General features: G+C 51.5%; 1 protein-coding gene across 1 annotated transcript; it reads right to left on the bottom strand.

Moving 5' to 3' along the window:
• Positions 1–3,676: 3,676 nt before the first annotated feature.
• Positions 3,677–11,287, bottom strand: NLE1 (notchless homolog 1). The gene is made up of 13 exons (XM_062623517.1): positions 11,276–11,287; positions 10,306–10,872; positions 10,005–10,222; positions 9,829–9,908; positions 9,505–9,581; positions 8,123–8,220; positions 6,470–6,662; positions 5,902–6,037; positions 5,515–5,561; positions 5,160–5,362; positions 4,274–4,433; positions 4,118–4,188; positions 3,677–4,003 (listed from the first exon to the last, which is right to left on the bottom strand). Exons 1-13 carry the CDS (start codon positions 11,285–11,287, stop codon positions 3,964–3,966), a joined length of 1,902 nt encoding a protein of 633 aa, XP_062479501.1. The 3' UTR covers positions 3,677–3,963.
• Between the last annotated feature and the right edge of the window lie 105 nt (positions 11,288–11,392).

An 11,392-nucleotide genomic window follows, 5' to 3' on the forward strand; every position in this document is an offset into this window, starting at 1 on the left:
TGGTCTTCCCAGCAAGCCTTTTTCTGCCACATCACTGAAATACAGCCCTTTCTGAGGTGGAAACATCACCTTAATGGCACCTGTGTTGTCCCAAAGAAAAGCAGAAAGACAGCTATTGTTCTTAATGTTCATGCATAACAATGAATGAAGACTATTTTCTTCCTGTTCATTGAAAGATTTTTCTTGTATCTTCCCCCAGGCAACGCACATGGAAGTTAGATTTCTGATCTGGGAAAATAATCAGAAATCAGCTGAGTCAAGCAGAACACGAACATGTGCCCCCAAGGACCCAAGGAGCACAATGTGTACGCCACTTGGCCAGCCCTTCAGCACAGATAACCAGAACACACAGCCCTGAGAACAGTTTTTGTGAGGATGTTTAAGGCCTCACTTATCTAAATCAACCCCCAAAGGCAAGACTCTGGTACTGTCCTGCTCATCTCAGCGCTATCCCAAACAATCTCCCTCATTCTAGGTGTTATCATTTTCTTCTCTCCTTTTTTCCCCTCCATTATAACCCAGGAATTTATTAGGTAAACCTTCCTCTGAGGACTGGCATGCTTCCCAGTCCTTATCATCATCACCACCATCCCATTTGTAACAAAATTAATGGTGGCATCAGCTGAGCTATCACAGCTTTTAAAGAACAAAGTGTCAGAAGGCTTGTGGGACTAAGTTTCTGGATATGTTTAAAATTATTCCTACATTACCAGTGCGAAATAACACCCTTGTGATAGGCATACCTGTGTGGTAAGCTTAACGAGTAACTTGGGAGAAACAGGGCTGATACACAGCAGCAGATACTGAGATTCCTATCACACAGCATTGGAGAAGTTAAAAGTGTTTCAGCAGGCTTTTTGTAAGGTTAATGATGTAGTTCCCAGAAAATGCAGTCAGAAAGCTCTGGCCTACCTTTTAGATTTGCCCTCTAAACAATGTCTTCCCCCATTAGTGACACTATAAACCCAAATCTTCATCTGCAATTCTCGAAGTTAGCTAATTAAAGCTCACATCACCATCGCCAGCAGAGCGAGGGAGGTCACGTGCCTGTTTCACCCCTTGCCAAAAAGGAGCCACCTCTGAAGTGAAGGGCAGCAGCTCTTCCTCAATGCATGAGAGCTGGCAGGAGACTGAAGAGCAAGGCCCGGGAAATGCTGCATTCAAATAAAACTGGGAGGAGTGTTACGGGATTGGGAATACAGCTGGAATGGGGCCAGCACTTAGTATGCATGAAGGCTGGTGCTGTAGGAATGATAAAAATAGCAGCAGCTGCTTAAGACAAGAAAATTAGATTTGGTCTAAGTGCAAAGCCATCACACAGCCTGGTTCAAAATCTACCCGCTACCAGGTCAAAGAAAGATTAAGGGCAAGACAGTGTATTTTGGTGTAAACTTTGTTGCAAAGCCCTCTCTTTCTTCAAGAGGTCTTGCTTTGCCTTGGAAAACCTTTCTGCTTCAGCATTAGGAAGGTGGGTTTTAGTCAGGCTGTGTCAAAGAAGCTGTCTGAAGGGAAGGCAGGAGCTGTCTGAGGTTCGGAGCACGGCCAGAGGGTACTGAGACTGCTTTGGTTTGAAAATCAGTGGATGAGGAAGTACTCTTTAGGCACATGTACACGTGCAGCCAAGCCAGTCCGCCCCCCAGACAGGATTCTTCCCCTAACTCAAATACATCCCTACTTCTAATGCAAAACACACTGTGGATTCACAGGGCACAGTGACCACGTGCCGCACTTTGGGAGAGGAAGCAGAGATCGATGCTTCTTCCCTCTGAGTCACATTCTACCAGCAGTTGCTGAAGCTGCCACTTTCAGTAAGTCAAACCTGGGGACACAGAGAATTCCAAGGGTGGACCAGTTCCTTTAGTACAAGGAGCCCCAAAACAGTGCAGAACAAGCAGCTCTTCAGCTGCCACCAGAGATGTCAGCCGCATGTGTGCTCCTCCTTCCCAAGGGCACAGCAGTCAGGGGAGGCAGAATTATCACCTACAGTTTTAAACCACCCTATCCCACAACATTTACCTTAGTGAATTAAGAAGGGTTTTGTTTATGCAGATAGATGCAACATGGCCTTCACTGTCAGCAAGAACCAGCTGGAGGAAGCACATTAATGAAAGAGCAGGTACAGGATATTGAGTTCTTCCCAAATGATCCCACGAAGATAGAGCCTGCTGACTTGGCTGGCAGAAAGAGATACCAACAAGAGGAACCACAACTTGTGTGCTCAGTCATATTAAAGATTTAACCCTTTGTTCAGTCTTTTGCTAAACTGAACAACTGCAGACAAGCAAATGGCCCTTACTGCACCATCCTCTCTTAATTCTCCAAAGCAATTCTGCCATCAGGAATAAAGTCCTAAAATGCATCTTCTGCAGGTGGAAAGCATGAAAACCATACTCCTGTTTAGAGCTGTAGTAATCATTGAGCAGCAACTGCAGCATGAGGGCTATGGAGAACGTTTTAACCTTCATGCTAGCTTGCTGCAACTAATCTGACAATGTAATTTCTACTCTTCAATAACCACATCTGGATTTTTACTGTTTTGCAAGTAAGAACACTGAAAATAAACACTAAGTCAGGTCTATTCACCTCATGATTCCTGGAAGCCTGAACTGACTTACAAAAAGGCTCAAAAGCAAGCTTACAAATATGTATCTGACAGTATGAATCCCTCTCACCCACTGGGCAAGTAAATGCACTCGAGAAACTCCACAAGGAGCGAACTCTGTGCAATGGAGGTTTTGCCATTTACTGTGACAGTCCCAGCCCTGCCGTCAGCACGTATCCAGGGCAAGGGACAAACACCACTCAAAATGCCTGCTCCGTTCTTCCCCTTCCCCACCCTTTCCTCTTCCCCCCTCGAGTCGGCAGCGGATGGGAAACAGGCACTCTCTTCCCTATCTAGAGGCACAACTGCCTCATTTTCTCATTTCCAAGAGTCACTGAGCCCTGATAACTCAGCACAGTTCCATCAGTCATTTGAAGTTCACGCCTGTTGCACCCTGAACAGTGAATGAGCTCTCTCCTGTGGATGCAGAGGATTGCTAACAGATAATGCTCAGCACAGCCCACAGAGAAATGGGCTGTGGAAAGGCAAAACTTCACTGGAATAATGGGAAGCCTCAAGATGTTATCCTCAGCAGATCTTTGTCCCAGGCATGCAGCCGAGCACAGTTGTGTAATGTAATGATGTGCTGAATTTTCCCCTTCCTCTTTCCCTCTCTGAAGGTCACACAAGGACAACCCTGTCTGTTGCACTAAAACCTTTTCCTCTGCAGGATTCTTCACACAGCAAGAAGGGGCAGGAGCCATCCCTACCCTTTGCTCGCCCCTTTCAAGGCAGCAGGCTACTGTAAACATGAAATTTCAATAAAAAAGACAGTTGAGATGGGGGTAGATGAGATATCCCTCCTGTAATGCTCAGAGGAAATCATCCTGCAAAACACAGCTCTTAATAAGAACTAGAATTAAAATTTCCTTAAATAAATATAAGGAAAGAGTCCATGAGGGAGAGCAGCCAACAGGAACAGGATGTCGTGCTCATGTCAGCCTCCATCATCCATCACCTCGCGGATCTCCCAGCCTGTGGTGAGGACAGCCCAGCTTAGGATGGCACCAGCAGCTTCGTGTCACTGCTCCTAGCGACGCCATCTGCAAACAGAAAGAGCTGATGCATCCTTGTGGCCCAGCAGGCACTGGGGTCCTTCATCTGCACAGCAAGGGCCTAGGTTTCTTTATCAGCCATGGTCAAATGGCAACCAGCTCACAGGAATTTGTCCGTCTACATAACCGCGAGACGGGAGGAAGGTGAGACAGGAAGGGACTGACCAACTGGTACAACTGTTCCTTCCCCTCTCCAGGAGCCAAAACAGACATCAGAGTCAAGTTTCACCACTGACTGCTCAGCTGGAGGGACTTTGCTTTCTAGTCATCTCCCAGGGGACAGCAGCAGTTCTGCCCTCAGGGAGGTCAGGTCTCTAAGCTGGAATTTGGCCCAGCGCTGTGCTCTCTGCAAGGAGAGATCATGCCTTAACCACGCAGGTCTCTGCAAGGAAACTGCAGCTCTGAAAGACACGTGGGAGTAGCTGCAATATCTTCTATGAACAGACAACAGGTTACTTACATCCTCAAACACTTATCCTTCCCTCCACTTGCTACCCTCTGTCCATCCGGGCTCCAATCCGTTGCATAAACCTAGCATTAGAGACAGATAGAGTTACCTCTGCTGGGAGGAAGGGTCACTCCTGCCCCTCTCAAACACTTCAGCCTGACACCTCACCTCATCCGCATGGCCAGGAAGATCAATGGCCAGTTTCTTCATCTTGGTATCCCAGACCTTGAGCGTGCTGTCACTGCTCCCACTCACCAGCAAGCGGCTGTCGGCTGACCAGGCAATCTGATACACGGCTGAGACATGCCCTCGCAGCGATGTCAGGTACCTGGTGTGGAGGACACAGGAGGAAGCTGTTAAGAGGAGCAGGTAGCTGGGTTTGTTCCAAACCAGCTCTTGCCCAGCCTTCATGTTTCTTCTCCACCAAGCAAGTGAGCACAGTCACAGGACACCAGCACACCCCAAACCAGCATGCACAAGGCAGTCAATTGCTATACAGAGTCCATAGGTGGTTCAGCTGTCTAAAAACCCTCCCAGAGGGGCTCAGAGCCTTCTAGATGGCTCTTCATCTCAACTTCTCTGCCAGGAAACTCATACTCAGTAGGCAACAGTACAGCCTTACTGTACAGATGCATCCTTACTCTCTCTGGCTGAGCAATCCGGATTTAGGAGGACCACTGAAATTACTGACATGAAACCCAAGCCCATCAGTATAAAGACTGATTTACAGGGAAGGCTGCCCTATCCCTGAGAGAGCTTATCAATACTCTAGCTGAAGGTAAAAGGTGCAGTATTTTGGATGCTACAAGCAGCATCCAAACACCAACAGCACCACTTGTAACAAGAATTTGCGTTGTCCAGAACAAGCTACTTTCTGGCACAGGAACTGTGTGAACTGGGTCAGTCTGCAGTGTGCAACACACACCTCTCCAGGAGATCAGCCGAGTGGAACATCCCATCCCACCGCAGCTGCGCCTGCTCTGAAGATCTGACCTGTGTGTTACACAGAGACCCCATACGAGCACCACCTCTGTAACAGAACAAACCAACTCACTTTCCTGTCCTGCCATCCCAGAGCTTTATGGACTTGTCAAAGGAAGCACTAGCTATTATCCGGGTGTCTGGCGAGAAGAGCACTTGGTTAATGAGAGCCTGGTGGCCTGTCATTCTCTCCAGTGGCTTCTTGTCTTCTGCTGGTCTCCAAAGAAACAGCGTGAAATCATCTGACCCTGAGACGAGCCTTTCTGGTTCCTGGCCCTGAGAAAGGGATGAAAGAGCCCGAGTCTTGTACAAGCCATGTATGGAGAGCCCAAAGCACATCAATGTTGGGGTCAACAGCCAACTGTGCACGTTTACTGCTTCCACCAGTAATAGTGTTAGAAATTACAGTAGGGACAAAAGGGACTTACCCTGACTCGGTTATACCTCTGCTGTGCTTTATCCTTCACTTCCGCCACTGAAATAGGCAGAGGGGGGGAAAAGAGAGATTTGCACAACCTTAGGTGAAAAGAAACTATGATGCCAATTCCAATCCTCGCTCCATGGGCTAAGCACAGTGTGACTGGTCACCCACATTCTTTGCCAAGCATGACACTGGGAGCAAAATCCCCTGAAAACAGAGTGGCCTTACATCCCCCAGACTGCTCGACCCTGTGCATGAGCCAGGAAGACCACGGCTGCCAGCAGCACAGGTCCTGCTCCCAGCTCTCAAGACTGCTTTGGCTTGTGGCAGCACTGAGAAGAGACATCAGGTCCTCACTACCTCCCCCAGCCCACAGGGCAGGAGCTGCACTTACAGGAGCCACGTACGTCCTGTGGGTTGATGGTGGCCTCAGCAGGTTCAAAGGCCCCGGTGCGCAGAACGTAGTCGGTGCTAAGGGCCATGGTGTTCACCCAGTGAGCGTGGCCCTGCAAGGTGCGGCAGAGGACTCCCTGGAAACAAAACCATGGCTCAGAGACCAATGAGCAGGACAGAGACAGACTGGGCAGCACCCACTGGGCTGGGAGGACCAACCCTAAACTTTCCAAACCCTCTTGGCCAAGCTGCATGCAGTACTGTAGCCAGGCTTAGCAGGGAAGAAGTAACACTACTGAGCTTCACAAAACAGTTTCCTGCAGGGCCTTGCACGGTACCCACCAGCACAGGTCACTGCAAGGGTGTTTCCAGCTTTTAGCCCCACTTTATGCTTTTAGGGATGAAAACATTGCACAACAGCTACCCAAATGGTTTCAAGCAACAGGTTGTGACAGGTCAAGAGAATACAGCACCCACTCTACACCTCCATTTTTGGGGTACAAGTTGTGCCAGGAAGAGCAAAACTACAACACAGTGTGTCCAGCCTGAGCGCTACCCGCCTCACTTACATCCTGGCTCCTCCAGACTTTGATGGTCCTGTCCTGGGAAGAGGAGTAGATCAAGCCATCACCCCCCCACTTCACACATGTCACTGACTGCGTATGGCTCGTGAGGATCTTGTCACACCTGCCCATCAGTGTGTCCCAGATGCGGATGCTGCCATCCTTGGAGGCACTTGCCAGGTAGCGGCACTCTGGGTTTCTGGAAAGAAAGAAGACCAAATCCATTTGCGCACCACACACAGCTCCTCCACCATCAGCCCTAGGGGATTCAATGGTGCAGGAGTCAATAAAAGACAACTTTCTCTTTGGGCTTAAGACCAGAGAGAGGCTGGACAGGGGCAGAGTGCTGACCTAGAGAACAAGATCTCACAAGGGAGGGGAAAGGCAGAAAAATGCTTCCCTCCAAACTGACTGGGCTGCACACTGGAGCCACCAATCCAGGGTAAACCTGGCACCCGAGCCCTTGGCAACGACCTTGTTTCCAGAGCTTTAACCCACTGGCTAATGAGGATACCACAAACTGGCACCTTCCTGGGCACTGGCTGGGGGAGCCAGGGGCAGGGGGATTGGTGCAGATGGGTAGCAACAGCAACACATTGAATGCTCTCCTGCCTATGCCATGCTTTTCTTCCAACAGCCTGAGGACACAGAATGACACTGTGCTGGCAGGGCTGAAAGCAGCAAAGTCCATCCACATAGTTCAGGGGGGCAAATTTAACACACCTGGAAGCAGCTGGCCACAGCCCAGCAAGGACAGGGGTAGGAGCCGCCGTAGCCCTCTGTCCTTTGCACAACATCTTTATCACTCAGCACAGTTTTAACATCAAAGAAAGAGGTCCCTGGCATGAACAGCTGCAAGGAAGAGCACAGCCCCTCCTGCTGCAGAGCAGTTGATCAGGGAGCACAGCTGGCTACAGAATGAGACATGGAGCCCTGGCAGGGTCATCTCCCTTCTCTCCATTTTCTCATCTTCCTTTATAATCAATTTTTGCTAATTCATTGAATTGTTTGCAAATAGCTGGAGTTTCCTACTGGCAAATTCAATTTGCAGGGCTCTGTTCTGAAGGGGCTCTTCGTCTTTCTTTTTATTTATTTGTTTCTATCATGTCTTGGATAACAGGATACAACTAACCCCCTCCACCCATTTCTCCTAGACAAAGCTTTAGCTGATCAAAGAGATAAGGGGCTTGCACAGTTAATCAGCCCTCATGATAAATAAACAGGATGACAGAGGCAACCAGGATGCAGGAGAGCAGAAAGGGAGTCCTTTGCAGAGCCTGAGCTCAGGCACCACACAAGCAGCTTTCCTGCCCTCAGCTCAGCAGCTCAAGCGTTCATCCAGCAGCATACAAGCACTGTTTTCCACAGGCAGGTGTATCTATACAAGGGAAGTGACTGGCAGTGACTTCCCAGCAACCTCATGGGACTGTGAGCAGCAGCTGTGACTCCTGGATCCAACAGACACATTTTTGCTGGCCCACCCTGGGGGCTGTTCTCCTGCACCCAGCCCTTCTCCTGGAACAGGAGAAAGGCGAACAGGAGAAAGGCGAACAGGAGAAAGGCGAACAGGAGAAAGGCGAACAGGAGCAGTGCCTTTCAGGCCAGGCTGCTCTTTTCCACACAAGTAAAGGGAAAGGGCTGGGCTGGCCCTTCACTTACATGTGGAGCGGTTCCCAGCACAGACACGTGATCCATTTGGAGTGGCCAGAAAGCACCCGGCCGATCTGACTGCCAGTGGCCGGGTCCCAGAGAAATATCTGTCCAAGAGAGGAGGCAAGAGGGTCACGTCAGGACACTTACATCATGTGAATCCCAGAGACACTCAGGCTCCGTTTAGAAAGCAGAGGTGTCCTTGGTGTCGCATTCACACTGGCAGAAGCAGGGAGCAGAGAAGGAGGGGGGCAGGAGGGCTGGATGCCTTTCAGATCCCTGCAGCAATCAGCTGACATCAAAAGAATGAGACCCGATCACCCTCCTCACTGCCTGAAACGCTGCTGCTACAAAAATATCTACCTCAACTCAAAACTGACACAGGTCCCCAGAAAGCCACTCTGAGCCTTTGATACCCTGTGCCAGACAGTTAGTGAACACTTGCAGAGCATGATGAAAGCCAGAGAGAGCTAAATGCTACTTCTGATCGGATTCTGTGGGTGGGAGACATGCTGGTTTTCTGTTTCTTTCCTCTCTCTACATAAATGTTCACCCAAAGAGCCAAGGCATTAGTCATCTCCTACTTAAAAATCCAGGAGAAACAGAGGACAAGCAGAACCCTGGGTTAGATTAGAGCCAGAATAGCATCAAACCACCCTTGCCTGGCCTGTTCCCTGGGGCTAGTATCACAGCACCCGACAGAGCACAGGACAGCAGCAGCTCCATGGCTCCTCTTGTTGCTGTTTTCAGCCCATTCAAAGGTCGGCGCAAGCAACTGCCCTTCTGCAGCTCAGCGACTTACTGACTTACTTCTGAGTGCTCCCACTTCCCCAGGCATTTCTGTTTACACCTTAAGGACACACAGTTTGCTTCACAGGGCTGGGCCCCCTTCCTATTCCTGTAAACGGGAATTTGGCTGTGTCTGAGTGAGAGCACTGTGAAACCGGCTGCTGCTGCATGTCTGGGTCACGCAAGCAGCAGCCCTGGCTTGGCCAGGCGATGATCCTTCTCGCTCCAGACACCTGCCTCGTGATGGAACCGTCTGCCAAGGACCACGTCCAAAGCCTGGACTCTTTCCTGTGCAGAGGGAAAACCATCTGCCCCAAGACAGCAGGACTCGGCAGCAAGAGGCCTGCAAAGGCAACAAAGACCGAGCTCTGCCTGGAACAGAGTTAAGAGACGCCACTTACAACTACTGCAACAGACCCACATGCAAAGCTTCTCTGGAGAACAGGAATCCCCCTCAAAACACCTGGATACACCCCTTATACCCAAGAAAATCACATCTTCAGCCCTCGTCCCCCACAGCCCCTTTACAAGGGGTCAGTTCAGTTCAGAACAGGGCAACAGGGCTGCAGAAGGTCTCAGTACTCCCCCACCACCACACATACCTGGCTGTTCTTGCAGCCTGAGGCCAGCTTCTTGCCATCAGGTGACCAAGCGATGCTGAGCACCCAGTGGCGGTGACCTGGCAGAGAGAGCACGAGCAGGTATGAATAGAGAGCTGTGACTGTCTGTGATGTCCCACCACGACTGGAGGTGAGGGAACCCTCCACGCTCCTCCTGGCCAAACCTTTGTCCTCCACTTAGTTAATCAAAGAGAGGCGCCATGGTCCCAGAATGCATGACTCAAGCAGCACCAGGTTCTGCTCTCTTTGCTCCCCCAGAGCAGGCAGGGGTCAGGAGCTGCCCCCCCCGGGACATCCAGCACCCACCTTTGGCTGTGAACTGCGGTGTCTCTGTGCTGAGGTCCCAGAATCGGACAGTGGTGTCTCCAGAGCCACTCGCCAGGTACCTGGGAGAGGAGGAAGACCCCGGCTCAGTGTGGTGTCCCAAGGAAAGATGACAGCGGCTCTTGCCTTACCCTCAGACCCCCATCAGCGCCTCGTACTTTCCAGTGGGGCTGAAGGCTACAGAGATGACAGCCTCGGTGTGTCCCTCCAAGGAGCTGGTGCAGCGGGTCACTGCCCGCACCCTGAACACTGCCTGCGGCTGGTAGATGATGTCCAGGACCTTCTCTGTCTCCACACTCTGCCCCACCAAGGTCTTCTCCAGTGACGCGGTGATCTCGGCGTCGTGGACAAAGAAGGCCAGAGGTACCGGTTCATCCTGGGGGAAAGGGCAAGAGGGGTAAGCGAGGGGAGGCCCGGCTGGGCTCGGAGGTACCATGGGATGCCAAGGGAGGGTCTCACCTTCTGCAGGAGTGCGTTACAGACCAGCTGCAGCTTGTCCGGGGTGATGGTGACCGGGACATCGAAGGGGGAGCCCAGGGCCTCTCCTGCCTCATCCCGGAACTGGATCAGGAGCCGCTGCACGTCCTCGTCCGACGACATGCTCTGCGGGACAGCGGGATCAGCACCGGGAATGCCCCAGGGAGCGGGGGCAGCCCCACAGCACCCACCCGGCAGTGATACGGGGGGGGGGGGGGGTGAGAAGGAGCCGCTGTAGGGGAGCCCGGTGGAGAAACATCCTGCACCGAGCAGGGCCCACGGAGGAGCCGCGGGGTGGGGAGGCCCCGCTCCAACCCCGGCCCCGCTCTCCCCCGTCCAAGCCCCCTCCCCGCTCACCGCGGCCATGTGCGTGCGCGGCCCACGTGGGCCGGAAGCGGCTCCTCCGGAGCCCCTGAGCGCGGCGCTGCTGCCCCCTGGTGGCCGGCGGTAAGGACAGCGCCGGGCCGCGGGTTCGAGGCCGCCGGGGGCGCAGCGGGGACGGGATGGAGGGGGATGAAGGAGGCCGCCCCGGCGCCTCTTATTGCGTTTCTAAAATAAAAAGCATTAAGTTCGGCAAAAAATATTCCAACTACCCCATTCCGGTCACGAATTAATGCCACGCTAGAGCCTGCCCAGGCACAGTGTGTGTAACCCTGCGGGGAGCAGGAGAGGAGGCTGCGTGGTTCATTCACCATAAACCATATACATCATATGGACACTGGCTTGTTGTGCTGCACACGCGGGAGGGAAGACCCTGCGCTCAGAGACATAAACCTGCAATATAGCAAGAAATTCCCCATCACCCATCTCATCCAGCACAAACCAGTAACTACCAGAGCAAGTGCCAAGGCAGAAACCCAAGGGGTACACACAGAACCCATGAGGGTTTAGCTTTCCCCCACAGAAGAGAGAGTGCATGTGCATAGTTCAATATCATGCTAAACGACCATACCAACTGATGCATCCTGTGACTAAAACACCTTATTTAGCATTTAGATAGAAATTATTCTTATTTCACCACACTACCATAAGCTTATACTATTAAATATTAATAAATCTGCACAAATGC

This window comes from Pezoporus occidentalis, unplaced genomic scaffold, assembly GCF_034315485.1.
Source record: "Pezoporus occidentalis ecotype Australia unplaced genomic scaffold, CSIRO_AGI_Poc_V1 ctg253, whole genome shotgun sequence".
In the NCBI taxonomy this organism is placed as follows: Eukaryota; Metazoa; Chordata; class Aves; order Psittaciformes; family Psittacidae; genus Pezoporus; species Pezoporus occidentalis.